At 34.0% G+C, this 15,041-nt stretch overlaps 2 protein-coding genes across 4 annotated transcripts; both read right to left on the reverse strand.

The window, feature by feature from the left end:
• Positions 1–2,520: 2,520 nt before the first annotated feature.
• Positions 2,521–5,143, reverse strand: LOC108474586 (protein kinase PINOID-like). 2 transcript variants are annotated; one of them, XM_017776559.2, is made up of 3 exons: positions 4,912–5,143; positions 4,011–4,631; positions 2,521–3,488 (listed from the first exon to the last, which is right to left on the reverse strand). In XM_017776559.2, exons 2-3 carry the CDS (start codon positions 4,568–4,570, stop codon positions 2,711–2,713), a joined length of 1,338 nt encoding a protein of 445 aa, XP_017632048.1. In that variant the 5' UTR covers positions 4,571–4,631; positions 4,912–5,143; the 3' UTR covers positions 2,521–2,710. The 2 variants fall into 2 exon arrangements, with proteins under 2 accessions (XP_017632048.1, XP_017632047.1); XM_017776558.2 differs by having other exon boundaries at positions 4,011–5,143.
• Positions 5,144–12,394: 7,251 nt separating this feature from the next.
• On the reverse strand, positions 12,395–14,824 carry LOC108474725 (F-box protein SKIP19). Of its 2 annotated transcripts, none has more exons than XR_001869927.2 (3): positions 14,415–14,811; positions 12,905–13,570; positions 12,395–12,628 (listed from the first exon to the last, which is right to left on the reverse strand). XR_001869927.2 is itself a non-coding variant. In XM_017776733.2 (3 exons), the coding sequence occupies exons 1-2, from the start codon at positions 14,723–14,725 to the stop codon at positions 12,958–12,960; spliced, it is 924 nt and encodes a 307-aa protein (XP_017632222.1). In that variant the 5' UTR covers positions 14,726–14,824; the 3' UTR covers positions 12,395–12,628; positions 12,917–12,957. The 2 variants fall into 2 exon arrangements, 1 of the variants encoding a protein (XP_017632222.1); XM_017776733.2 differs by having other exon boundaries at positions 12,917–13,570; positions 14,415–14,824.
• Between the last annotated feature and the right edge of the window lie 217 nt (positions 14,825–15,041).

The raw sequence follows: 15,041 nt of genomic DNA on the forward strand, positions 1-15,041 counted from the left end.
CATCAGTATTTGTGATTTCTGATTCATCGATTTTGATTAAAAATCCAACATTTTACTAATATGCTACTCATGTATTTTTTTTTACTATTAAATAATAATATTTTAACACAAATAAAGATGAAAATAAATTATAAGGATGACACACATAAATCGAGAAATGGTATTATTTTTTGTCATGAGGAAATGATTCTTGGCAGGATATATTTGACAGGGTTCTTAGGAATGGCAGAGGAAGATCTCTTTCAACCTTTTTTATGCTGGCCTGGCTTGGTGTGTATAGAAGGCTACATCAAAGTTTGCCTACATTGGTATCGGGTTATTTTCAAAGAAATTAAAGGAGTTGTAAGGAATATATTAGCTAGATGTAAGTCAATTTTGAATGTTTAGTTGACAAGAGAATGAGTGCTTAATGTAATTACTGTACATTAAGTTTGTATTGTTTTTTATGGATGACTAAAAATTCTTACTTACCAAAAAAAAAATGAATAGGAGATAAAGTTCTGGTTAAATTCGTGGGAACGCTTGAAAAGAAAAAAGAGGAAGATGTGTATAAACGGCGTAAGAGGCGCGTGGGAATAGAATGTTTGTGAAAATGATCCTTTTTCTACAACCTCGGCATTTGAAAAAAAAAAAAAAACTCGTTAGCCCTTTTACACGCCTTTTGGCTCTAGATTTCAACTAAAATTATTATCATTTTCATTTTATATATTTAAGAACAAGAAAACTAATGTGAACTGCATTAAAAATTAAAAAATAAAATGATAAAGAGAAAAAGAAAAAGCATATATCTGGGAGATGCCGATGATGTGTTAGGCTTAATTTTGCATGATCATAATTGGCTTTGCCTCACCCCGGATTCTTTACTTGCCACAGGATGTTTATCCTACTCTGTCAAAGCGGCGCTGGCCCATATTTTGTGGGTCCCTCCTGATATGAACCGAAGTAGTTCATGGATTTAGAGTCGATTTAAAAAAAAAAATTAATCTCGGTTCCAATCTAATATTTTCAAATGATTTATTTTATTGTTTAAATTTAGGTTTACTCGACTTAAAATAATTAAATTATGTAATAACGTAACAGTTTAAGAGAGTAATAACGTAACAGTTTAAGAGAGAGTTGTGTTATCGCACCTTAAAAGAATTTAAATTTAAAGATCAAATTGAAAAAGGTTGACAAGTTTTTAAGACCATTGTATATTAAAAAGGTTCAAGGGCTAAGTTTAAAAAAAATTCTAAATTTAGGGGCTAAATATTATTTTATCTTTTGAACATTTTTCTGGTTACTGATCTTGTATTAGAAAAGAAATTGATTACATTCGAAATTAAGTAAATTCAAATTTATTTGGGAGACAAACTCTCTTAAAAGATAGTTTCATTGTTTATAAACTTAAATTTGAAATTTTACTAATTTATGTACGTTAAATGGTCAACATATGGATTCGCATCAAACATAAAATGTATATATAAGAACATTACACGTAAATTGTGTGTAAAATTCTACTTGTATCTCTTTGGATAAATAAAAAGAAATTATCCATTGGGAAGTTTAACACACAAATAATTGCCCCCATTGAGAAGTAAAAACAATGGCATGACGCAAGGGTCAAATGCTGAACTTGTTCCCGAATGCTTAAGACAGCGACTAGTATATCAAAATTCACGTTTTTCCCTTTGTCAAAAAGGTGTGGGAAGATTATTTATTACAAACTCACTTTACGACCAGAACATAAACAACCCTACTCACCGGCCTAATGGTAAAACATGTCGTAATGTATTGCGGGGTTGAATATCTTAAACGATTGTCGAAATCCACCTTGTAATTTGGCAATCATTCTCCATTAAACCCTGCTATATGGTTACTTAATTAATGACTTAAACTGTCCTTATCATCCAACATTTCATGTTTGGAGATAAGGCTGATAATTATGTTAATCATTTATGTATCGTTGGTCTTTTTCTACTTTTTTTGTAGCTGCCCTTCCTTTCTTGATTCTAGTAAAACTATACATAGATGAGTAGGGGTAGTAAAGTAAGGTGCAAAGTCGTTAGATGTTATTATCCAACTGAGATTAATATGTACGTTTCTCTTGTAGTTTTGTGGCACACAAATTCCTCCTTACACGATTTGAACCTTTTCTTAATTTTTCGCCAAATATACATATATATTTTTTTTGCAAAATATGTCACCACATACCATTGTACCTTATATCTACTTACATAATTCAAGACAAAAATGTTAATGTCCTAACATTTTGATTGGACCCAACACTAATTGTCATTGTCCTAAAAAGGAAAAAAAAAAAAAACAAGTGTAGATTATTAAAATAAATGGAGAAGAGAAATGAAAAAGTTTTAATAATTTGGTGCAATTAGTTTTTCGCTACACCTTTTGGTATAATTGTAACTCAATTCTTTGTGGAGATGAAAATATGATTAACATAATGATGTGGGTAATCATTCACCGCGAGAAATAATAAATAATTTTACCAGTACTTGGACTTAAGGTTTCGCTGCGGTCCAATTTTTCGGTAACGAGTCAAAAGTAATTATGATAGGATGCTTCTTGTACTTTGAATTAACAAAAGTGATCAGAAAGAGTTGACTAATCAACCCCATAAAATTGTAATTCATTCATTATCTTGTTATATTTACGTAATTGGGTATGAGCAGATCAGACAGAACATGTGGCGCAAACGACGCCGTTGAGTTTCTCAGAAGAAATCGAAGGCGGTTGATTGTTCTTCGCTCTTTGGTTGGTAATACGACGCCGTTGATTGCCGCCTTAACCCAGGAACCTCCGGCGGCGTAACCGACCTTATTAGCGCGAAATTCAGTACTTTAAAAAAAGGATGCGTTTTGACGTCGGCAGCACCTCGTTTGGATCCCAAGCGAGCGTTGGGGTCCTTGTTCAACAAGCCGGAAATGAGGTCACGCGCGTGGTGCTCAAGAAGGGAGGAAGACGAGTGGGTTGGGAAAGCTAGAGGTTTTTTTACGATGTTGCGCAGCGTAAGCTCGTTGGATGGAGCAGCAAAAGGTGTACGGCCGTAGATCATCTCGTAGATGAAGATCCCGAAAGACCACCAGTCAACGGCATTACCGTGGGACCCACCGGAGGCAACCTCTGGTGAGACATACTCGTGGGTCCCGACAAAGGAACGCGATCGGGCAGCCACAGGCTCCGCCACGAAGAATGGCTTACTTTGTGTGAGTGTTTCGATCTTCTTCGACCGGAGTAACCTTCGGAAGAGGCGGGCGAGTCGGGTTGGTTGCGGACGGTTGCAGGACTGGTTTTGTGGCGGCATTGGGTCCGGTGAAGATGATGGAGATTCAACGGCTGGGATCGCGTCTGAGCAAAGTGAAAGGTCGAAATCTGAGAGCATGATGTGACCATCTGATCTGACTAGAACGTTTTCCGGTTTTAGGTCTCTGTAGATAATACCCAGCATGTGAAGGTACTCTAGTGCTACCAGAACCTCAGCTGCATAAAATCTGGAAAACAAACCACACAATAAATTATCAACTTAAAAGAAGTTGTTTTGCAATTGAAACGAAATCATGCAAAACGGTATGAGAAAATTTTTGCAGCTACCATACATGAGAACAAAAGAAATTGATGACAAGCGCAACTCTTATTGCTGCTTGCATGGCAAATTGACAATGACATGGATCCAGAAAATAGGATGATAGCAGGTTTTTTATGAACAAGTTGGTAAATTAGAAATAAAACAAAGTTTACAAGGCGACATGTAGAACGAATCTAAGGAAGATCATATATAATTGTTATCACTTTCAAACTTTAGAGCAGCCAAAAAAACCAAGCGATAAGGTTTATTATTGGTGGTGGCTTTGCATAGCTGAAACAAACAGAGATTAGAATAAGTCTGGCTATGGGTTTGCAACACAAGGACACAGACACCCAGATTACAGCATGCAACAAATATCAATGTAATATCAATGGAGTTAGGACTCAAAAAATCTGTGAGCTATGGAAGTAGTAGAAAAAAATGGTACCTTGCGGAGTTCAAAGAGAAGCGTTTTTGAGGTTGTTTATGTCTAAGAGAATGCAAGTCACCCCCTGAACAGTACTCCATAACTATGCAAGAGAAATTAGAAGCTTCAAACTCAGCGTACAAAGTAGGCAAAAATGGATGATCCAGCATCTTCAGGATCTTTTTCTCCATCTCAGCACGGTGAACTTTGTTCTTCATTACCAACACTTCCTTATCCACCACCTTCATCGCATAACAACATTTTTCATCCACGTCAGCCAGCCGGCAGAGGTAGACAGTTCCAATGTCGCCGGAACCTATGTGGCGTAAGAGTCTAAAATCACGGAACGTGAGGCCGGTTTTGCGGGCGAAGGTGACGGATCGGATAGCGGAGTAAGCGAAGTCGGAAGATCGGTGAGGTTTGAGAGAAAGGTTTTCTGGGTTGGTCCTAGATGTTGGAAGAAGCTCAAAAGAGAGACGACTAAAACTGCTACAGCTTTCACTACTCATTGAACTTTGACTCGATGAATTCCTTGTTTCTGAACTCAACTCACTTTCTGACTTGCGTTTGTACTCGAACATTTTATGTTCCTCACCCTGATTTGCACACTGGTTTCTCTCTAGAGAGAAGAAACAAAAAAATCTGTGAACAAGAACAAGTCAGCGGTGGGTGAAAGCAATGAACTTTGAACCTTTATTTTTTTTCTTTTATTGATGGGGATATAGTAAATCGAATCAGATGCCAATATATAAAGGAGAGCCGAAGAGAAGAGTCAATGAGTTAAAGAAAAAAAAGGAAATCACAGCGAGTTTGAAGGGAGAGATGGGGTGCCCGGGGAATAAAAAAGGAAGGGAGAAAAAAAACATAGAAGAAATAAGGACTGCACTTGCAAAAGAAAGAAAAAGGGATTAAATGCACATACTGAAAGCAGCAGAGGCAGAACAGGCTTTTTTGTTGTAGGGGCTGGCTGGGACCTGAAAATTAGGATCTCTGAACAATACCCAGTCCGTACGCAGAAAGATCATCGACCCTAAACCAACTAAAGAAATGAAGAAGAAGAAGCCTTTTTGGACTTTCTTTGGTTTCTTTTTTTTGGTTAGCTTTGAGAGAAGAAAGGCAAATGGAACTGAGAGAGGGGGGGTTGGTTGGTTAGGGGTATTTATGCTTTGTCAATGTACGGACACGGAGATTATACGAGGCTGTAATTAGCGGTTAATGAATTTTATTAAGCCATCAACTTGGTCTAGGGTTTACAATGAAATACATACACGTGAGTGTGAAATTTTGAAATAGGAGATTTTGCTGTTTACCTATGAGAAGAGGCTATAACGTTTTACTGTGGTAAAACTGGTAGACCCTGATAGGACGATGCGTTTGGTTTCTGGCACGTGCGACTGGGTGTTCGTCACGTGGCAGAGGTTGCGTTTTAACTTGACTACCTTTTTTTTGCTTTGGAATTTTAAACGCGTGCGGTTTCACAGTTTGGGGGGTTTCTGCAGCTTACGTGAAGCTCTCCCTGCATCGCTTTTAACTGCCACTTCAATTTTATTCATTCACCATACTACGTCGCTGCATACAAAATTATTGAGAAGCTGGAACATTGAATACAACTTTTAAATAATTTTGTCGTAACTAATAACGTAACTCTGCAAATACGGCTTCTCTCTAATGCATTGAATTTTTGGCCTTTGAATGGAAAATCATTATTCTATCTGTGGACTGCCAATTATAAATATCCCAACAATAATATTATAATATTAAATTCCTAGTAAAATTATTGAAGCCGGCATTAAAGTCATTGTGTAAAAGGTTGGACAATGATTCACCAAACAGAAAAAATAATTTATTTTTTGCAGGTTATGTTAAAAAAACATAGCCAACATTGACAGCTGAAGTTAGAACCGTACCGTTGGTTGAGGACAGAAAACTGAAATCACACATTGACACTGCAATTGCTTTATTCTATCCACACATCCTCTTTTAATTCAAAGCACAAATTATACTAGTTAGCCACAAGGTATACTTCTTATCAGACAAAACCCTATTCCAACTTTGCCTCTAATATACCAGTGATTGAATTATTAAATATCTTTGTAATTAATTGAAGAAAGCGAGAGGCATGACAGGTTTATAGAGTGATAGCAAATTTGAGACGGCCAAATCAAACAGTGCATGCATGACATGTGATGTGAGCAAAGGCTGGGGTTGCATTGTTGGAACAACAGTTGGGGCTGAAGAGGGAAGGGGGACCTTCCTTTCATTGATGGGACTCTAGCTCGGGTCCCATTCGAAAGGAACAAGTCCCTGAATGCCTAACATGATTTCTGCTTTCATTTCATATATGTATATAGTACTAATATTTTCATGAATATTGGGTTGTAGTAGATAGGAAAATTTGAAATCGATGCAAAAGTAAGGGCCCCATGAATAAGTTAATGCGGAAATTGAAACTTGGGTGCCGTGGAAAAGGCCAGCATAAAGTGCTTCCGACTAAGTGTAGCTGCTGTGCTGCCCGTGCTTCTTTGTACCACTCCCATCGCTTTGAGACTCAGACTTTCTCCAAAGCTAGTTCAAACACCCCCCCTCATTCACGGGACTTTGCTTCTGCTCTTATTTACCCTTAATACTTGATTGCCTGAATTCTCATTTAAAACAACAATACATAATACACAGAGGCAAAGTCCAGAATTTTGTATTAAGAGACTGAGACAAATTTATAAATTTTAAGCGTTAATTTTTAAAAATTTATGCTTAAAACTTAAAAGAATTTATTTTGAATTATTAATTTTTAGTAGGGACCAAAATGGAAATCTTCTTTTACTGGATTAATGAAATTACAACTTAAATTGACTTTTTAATATTTAGAAAGGGACTAAATATGCAATTGTCCCATTTAATCAGTGGCCAAAACTTCTACCTGCCTTATTACGAAAGATTTCTTACTAATCAAGCAATGAATTTATTATTGAATCAAATGGTCCATTGATTTTTTGATGAAATTAACGTATCTTCCATAGAGTTTGTCCCTATTACTAAATATTTCTTACAAATCAAGCAATTAATTTATTGTTATATCAAATGATGGTATGATTTTTGATGAAATTAAAGTATCTTCAAAAGAATTTGCCCTCTTTCTTACAAATTAAGCAATGAATTTATTATTGAATCAAATAGTTTTATAATTTTATTTATAATCTAATTTTATAATTTTAAAATACAAATCTTTTGTGTAAAAAAATAATCTGAAATAAACATCATTGGCATTGCATTTGCATGGAAATTAAGATGCGGTCCAATTTGGATGGAGACCTAAAATGGACGGGGCTGGGGTCAATAAATGTTACTTGTAGGTTTTAAACACGGTTTTAAATTTGCGTTTTGCTAGATTGCCTTTCGTTTCTCTATCCTCAAGAATAATTAAAACACCTAAAGAAGATTTAACCTTCAGCTTAAAGTTATCATTGAGATTACAAAGAAAGATTTGGCGATGAAATTAACGTTATGAAATGTGCTGCTTCTTGACCCGACTAAAGATTCGGTTCATACATTAATTATTCGTTTCTCGAATTAATTTACATTATTTCTTTTGTCTTTGTCGTGTCATGTGTTATCAAGACAGTCTCGTACTATGTTATTTAATTAATCTTCCAGAAGACTTTTGCTAACATTGTTCCTAAAATATTTCTTAAATCTTAATTAATTTATTATTCATAATAACATTTTATATTTGTTGATACAATGATACAACAAAAAAAGAATGCAGTGGTTATTATAGATGTTGAGTCACCCAATCAAGGTGGAGAGTCGGAGGTTATGGAGAATGACGGTGAAGAAAACATAAACATTAGGAGCTAAAAGGGTGTTGGCAGAATGTAAGCTTAGTACTCTCAAAGGGTTGACCTTTTTTTCATTGTTCCTAAATATATTTATAGCCAAGAACCCCGCATAATATGGTGTTAACATGTTGGACTTGTCATCTAACTATTATTATGGAGTACTTGGGAGGGACGTCTTTGATGGGACGAGACAAACCCTGTCATTCATTCTGACTCTGATGGGATAAAACAATTGAATCCACGAGATGTTTGGTGACTTATGACTTCATGTTCCCAATGAAAATAGATTAAGTCATATGTTGCCCGAGTAGTTTCGGTAGGGTGAACTCATAAGTGACCTCTTGACTTACTAGTGGAAGGATCTTTTTGACTAATAACGTGTTGGGTACAACAATATTCAATATAATTATTAATAATTTATAGTGTGCTGCATATAATATTTATTTAATAACGACTATAAAGTCATTAAAAAATCTTGAGAAGTATAGTTTCATTAAATAATTCTAATTAATATATAAATCACTTGAATAATAACTAATCCACGGTAGAAGATGCATCTATATTGTATAGTAGATTATTATATTCCACGGTCTCCTATAGCATTACTTCAAGGTATTAGGGATGGTAATACCTAGTTTTTCATTCGTAAAATTAATTAATTCTAGTTAACACCACATGACTAATGAATTTTGAGGTATAAAAATGTACGGAGATGTTTTATTCAAGAATTAAAAGGTAATAAATAAAATAAATAGAGTTTATAATGTTGATTTAAATCATATTAATTACGTTGGTAGACAATTGAGGTGAAAAAGATGATCCATTGTTTATATACAAAGTTTATGAAGAGTAAGTGTGTTAACGGAGCCTGATTAACGAGAAATATCTATTGCTATGGAAGATGAGTAATTATAACTTATGATTTTGGATGTGATTGGAATGTTTGTTGCCATAATCATAGATTTTTAAGTGAAACCAATGTGATAATGTTGTTTGTCTATGCGTTGTAGGTACATGATGTCAATGTTTATCAAGAAGGTAATTCATTTAATGACAACACCAAAGGATAAGCAAGAACCCTAACCACTAAAATATTAAAATTTCATTTTTAATGTCTTTAAAATTTTTAAAAGTGTAAATCAGAATAATGATAATTTTATATTTTACCCTTTAAAATTGTTAGAAAAATAGCCCTTTTAAAAAACTATAATTTAAAGTTACGAAGAAGCTGTTTTGATGTAGGTGGAATCCCCCGGCCCCGGTCACAAATCCAGCATGCCCCCTAAGTCAAAAATGTTGATTTAATCGAGAATAGGTAATTTCATAATAACAAATTATAAAGTCAAAAAATATGATGATTTCCAAATGAGAAATAGTAAGTCTGGATGATTGGAAATGATAAAAATTAATTAGAATGAGAAATTCAAATCCCAGGATTCGCGATGAATGCATTGAATTTGCAGCGGCAACACTTATGTGTACACGTAAATTAAATAAACTCATTTCTAGAGGGCCGTCAAAGGAAGCAATAAAATAAAAAAATAAATGATTGTAATAAGAAAGAGAAGGTGAAATTAGTTAGTAAACAAAATAGCAATATTCCCGCTGTTTTGATAGGCCGACAATCGGACAAGTTGTGTTCACTTCCACTTCAGATCACAACAAACTTCCTCTTCAACATGAAAGAAATCCAATTAAATTAATATGCCTTGGTTGAAAATCATGACACCAATTTAATGTTTTTTTTTATTGTGGGGAATATTAGATTTATTTATGGTAATATTTTAGGTTCGAAACTTCAAAAAGTAATTAATGAATTAATTGGACAACCCAAAATTGGAAAAAAGGAAACTTGTGGGGGTGATTCTTGGAAAAACAAAGGTTGATGTCTCCAATGGCTGTTGTTTAGTATTCGCTTAATCTAATCAGAGTCATGCTTGATGTATTATTAATCACTGGGTACCCATCTAACTGCTAGATTCTGTCCCACTCCATCGATTTAAACCATTATTTTGGGACTTGGAAGGGTTGAAGGACTATATTTAAAAAAAAAAAATTGTTCAAAAGATTTAAATTTGTTACATATATGACTGTCTCACTCAGCCATCCTTGTTAATCACTTAGCTATGGTAACTATACCTCTTTCGCTACAAGCATCGTTCCGATCAAATTTGGAAAATATATAAATTGATTATTTCTGACAATAATATTATTTCGACAAGACAATCATTACTTATTATTATATATTCTACAATCTTAACAAGGTTATATTACTCACTTAACTAAGAATTATGAAAATAATAAAAAAATCTATCAAGACGTGACATGTGATAAAGGAGACTAAATTTATATAAATAACTCTCTCAACCCCGAGCAGGGAACATGTTTAACAACTTCCTACCTAAACAAAGCAAACCATCCTCAATCTCCATCACACTATCCTCCTCGCAACTTTTTGGCATCAACAAATTTGAATTAATAATTTACAAGAGACAAAAAAAAAAATATATACAAGCTTTCTTAATTAACCAATCTAACTCCATAGCTTGAATTGCTTCCAAGAAAGCAAATGCGCATTGTTAGTTAGTAATTAAAAAGCATATATAAATTCCTTTTAACTAATAATATTATCAACATTGGCCCTCACTTTTAATAAGTTGCATAGTTTCTTTAATAATTAAGCAGCTAAGCTTCTCTAAAACAATATTTAGGCACTTGGCAGTATTATATAATATACAAGACATGACATAAGATATCTTTTCTTTAGTTCCGATCTCGACTGTCTGGGAAGTCTTTTTATAAAGCAGTGTTGGATTCTACACAAAAATATGCTCAGCTCGTAAAAGAAGCTTATATATTCTGATTAACATTAAAAATTACAACATCTGTAAACGTAAATTGAATCTAGCTATGAAATAATTCCCAGGTGATATCGTTGAGTGAGAAATATTTATAACAAATTAGGGGGCAGATTTCAGAAATCAAAATTGTGATATGGCATGGTCCAATTGTCTATTATGTAATAACATGTAAGTGACATAATCCGATTATTATATATATGTATGATAGGTTTTTAGGATTCAAAGTATTAATTACTTGTATTCTTTTTTTCTTTTTTCTTTTTTTTTTTGTGTGCGTGTAAAAGAGAAATATTTATTAAGCATAAATAAAAGAAAAAAGTATGATTGGGTTGAAAGCAATGGGAATAAAATGAAAGAACAAGAATAGACAGAAATGCTGAGGACACATGGCCATGGGGTTTACAAAAATTCAATTAAAAAGCTAAGACTGCCCGACCCTCACTAAAGCTGAAGAACTAAGACGGATCAACGTAAGTAGGTAAGTGCCAGGCCTCATGCTAACCTCACTTCACTCTTTTATCTTCTTCCGATATATATTTTTGTAACAATAGTATCGGATTAAATAAATATAAATTATAATTTAAAATTTATATAAAATTTTCAAACATACTTTTCACGCTAAACCAATTTTTTAAATTAATAACTTATTTTTAATATTTTATTGTAATTCAATTTTATATATTCCATATCTTATAATATTAGGGAATTTAAATATCATTTAAATACATATTTTTTACTTTATAAAATCATGTTTAAAACAGATATTTTATATTCTCAAAAATATTTTTTGACAACAATGGTAGACACTACCAAACTTTTTAAAAGTACTTTTCAACCTCAATGATAAACTGATCCTTATACATATGTTGAGGTCGTGTAAAAATACTATGGAGGTCATTGTGCTAAGAGTTGGTTGCATTTTACCTTCTTTAGTCAAAAAATAGGCAAATTAGTGTTGTACATTAGAGTAAAGAACAAATTGATCATTTTATTAAAATTTTCATCAATTTTTATGGTTAAAAGTTTATCCTTGCAAGCCAGGATGAGATACACGTGACACGCCATATATAATATTTTAGTTATTCTGTTAGTCACGTCAATTCTAAACTGTAAAAAGTAGATAAAATTTTCAATAAAAAATATTGATTTGATTTTTTGATCCAATATATAAGGACGAATTTATTCATCTTTTAAATTAAGGATGCAAAATAGAAGATACTTTTTACCGCCGAGGTGGCATTATCTGTATTCTATGTATTTCCAAGTGACTTTTCAGATTGATAAAAATAATTTTTGATAGAAGAAATCAATTCCAACAAAATGTGGCCTTCCATTTCGGATGTCGCAATCTCGTAAATCTTATCACAACTAGTTTTGTCTATGTCTAAAATAATTACATGGACGAGAATAAAAGGAAAATAAGAGTTTTATTCATTCATTCATTAATTCATCCAATTTATTTTAATATTTGGTTTGTTTGGGGTAATTATGGAGTTTGGGTTACTATTATCCTAGACCCTGTGTGATAAAGAGCTGGGCCTAAGCAATTGGGTTGATGAGGTGATTGCTTCAACTTTGAATGTCTGCCCAAGTACCTTACATGTTAGAATCGACTATGCCCCTTCGTTTCATTCATCATTATCCACTACCACAAATGGGAAGAGCTATGGCACCCTTACATACGCAGCAAAAACTTGACAAACATCTATTTCTACCACATAATTATATTATACATAGCAGAGTATGGCAAACAAAATGAACACAACTGCAAAGGTCCCTCAAAAGATAAAATATCTGTTTGTGTCACCGTCAATGACCACGACATTTTATACAAATGCCAACCTACCATGCAACAAAATAAACACAAAAGTGCAGTATTTGACCTGATCAACTGCGATAACATCACTGAATTTGCAGCAGCTCTCCCATTTTCATCTTCATCCTACAACACCCACAAATATTCATCACTACAGCAACACAACACACTGCATTCCATTATGATAAAAGCCAAAGCCAGGCATTATGTATGTACACATCTTGTTTTAAAACTTTTTTTTCACTAAATGGACTGCCACAAAAAGTCTTAGAAACCAAAAAACAATGGTTTAATCATAGAAACCTTTTTTCCCGCCCTAAAGGATAAAACTACATAAAATGGAGTATTGAACACAGATATGTCCAAAAGTATTAGGAAGAAGGCAGTCCGTTTTTAAATAACCTGATTCCCTACCCTGGACACTGGAGGAGTATCCCTTGCTTCACTCCATGGCATCAGTCAAAAAGCACAGCATCATAGCCATTACCGAAATCATAATCAGAGTCACCCGAGAACTCAAAATAATCATCATAATCATCGGACATAAAGTCTATGTCTGAAATTCCAGATGGATAATCTTCATCAGATGACCCAGTATCATGAACTTCCGTATAGAACTCATAATCATGAGTTGAATCATTAGGGCGTCGCAAATTTTTTATGCGTTCAACACATCTTTTCTCCAAGTTCCCTCCCAGACTAACATTGAAACATTGCCATAAGTCAAGATATTCAAGGTGAGGACAACCGTTGAGAATGGCCAGCAAGCCATCATTAGTCAACTTGTTCCCAAAAAGTTGGAGGTGGCGTAATTCAGGCATGGTTTGTGCAATAGCTAGTGCCTCATCATCAGACTCCAAGTGGAAGCGTCTGCATCCCTGAACATTGAATTTGAATGATTTCAAGAGAGGGCAACTGCGACCAATAGTTTCCAGAGCATCTTTCGAAATGGAGCAGTATGAAATTTCAAGCTCTTCCAGAAATGGAAGCTTTAAAGCTGCTGTACTTAACCCTTCATCTGAAATGTTATAGCATGATACTATTCGAAGACGCTTAAGATGAACAGACCTGCAAAAAGCATCATTTGAAGAATAAAACATGGGCAATGATAGGTAATAGCAGTTGCAAACAACTGAGTAACCATTTTAGTACTGTAACATAATAAAAATAAGCAGTGATTGAAATTATGAATGCAAACAACCAATCATCTTTCTATTAAATGTTCATACATATTGAATTTCTTCAGTAATCAACTGCAGTTAAAGCAACGAAAACAAAAGACTAGGCTATGAGCAGATCTACAAGTAAATATCAAATACAACCACCAAAGCATTAGATGCTTTAGGGTTTAGGGTTTAAAATTCATCAAGGGAAACACCAAGGCCATACAACCACCAAAGCATTAGATGCTTAATGAAGAATCATATTAACAATAATCATTATCCTTCCTATATTCTCCTAGCACCTCGATAAAGAGAACACCAAAAATAGATTGGGAAAGTTTAATGTATGCTACTACGCCTTACTCAATTCAGCTTAAATTGTCCCCCTAAATTCAGAGCTAAAAGAGAAAAAAGAACTGCAGTAATAAGCTAAATAAGTGGTATTGAAAACAGAGAAGGCCTTAAATTTTTGGCAATTGAATATTTTAATTAAAAAACATAAGGTTGAAAGAAGTGCATAAATAAGTTGGATGAGGTAGCCTGAAATTTACCGTTCAAGTAAGAAACCGAACCTAATTTGCTAAAGAAACCCTAAATCTGGGAAATGCCTAGAATTTGACTATCAATAAACCAAACCTATCAAATTATAACACTCCATTAACATCATAATAATGAAAGTTAATAATTGATAATTAGCATAACCCGAAAAACAAATAGAGATTACAAAATAGGGGGGAAAGAAACTTTACCTCTCAGAGATATGAAGAAGAAGTGCATCAGTACCAAAATACTCGACATTGATATCAAGCAAGTGACCACAGCTGCGATCGACAGCGTGGACACACATCTTCGCAAGGTCATAGTCCATGTCCCATAAATCACCCAAGTTGTGCATATCAATGGATCTCCACATTAATGGGTCCTTGCAGATGTTCCGCCACAAAGAACACACGTTTTGGGCGCTGTTAAGGATCTCAATCGCACCTATCCGGGAGAGAATCGAAGCCGTCACATCCAACGGCAGTTCTAGCCAATTGCGGGTTTCAGCTGCGGTGGTCATGTTTCGTTTGGAGGATTTTGGAGGAATTATTTCCTTCCCGTTTTTAATTAAGTAGGCACGGGAGGCTTTTTTTTTTTGGGCCTCGGTGGGTTAGAATATAAAAAATAAATAAATAGTAACCATTTCGACTTTTTATATATATTTGGGTCGGCTCCTGATATTATTCAAAAAGCAAAAATGACTTAACAAAATCTATTTCGAAATTCATATTCTGATAATAAATAAAGTAGTATAAACTACACTATAAGTTATTAAATTATTAATAAATTTATATTTTAATTATTTAATTTTAAAAATTATAAGGTAGTTAATAAAT

The sequence above is a fragment of the Gossypium arboreum genome, chromosome 3 (assembly GCF_025698485.1).
Source record: "Gossypium arboreum isolate Shixiya-1 chromosome 3, ASM2569848v2, whole genome shotgun sequence".
Taxonomy (NCBI): domain Eukaryota; kingdom Viridiplantae; phylum Streptophyta; class Magnoliopsida; order Malvales; family Malvaceae; genus Gossypium; species Gossypium arboreum.

Bases quoted from the DNA above. Each gene is read 5' to 3' on its own strand.
- LOC108474586 (XM_017776559.2), bottom strand. From the start codon at position 4,570: ATGTTCGAGTACAAACGCAAGTCAGAAAGTGAGTTGAGTTCAGAAACA. The intron at 3,489-4,010 runs GTACCATTTTTT...TTTGTTTTCCAG, and splicing joins TTCTCTTTGAACTCCGCAAG to ATTTTATGCAGCTGAGGTTC.
- LOC108474725 (XM_017776733.2), bottom strand. From the start codon at position 14,725: ATGACCACCGCAGCTGAAACCCGCAATTGGCTAGAACTGCCGTTGGAT. The intron at 13,571-14,414 runs GTAAAGTTTCTT...TGCTTTTTGCAG, and splicing joins CTTCTTCATATCTCTGAGAG to GTCTGTTCATCTTAAGCGTC.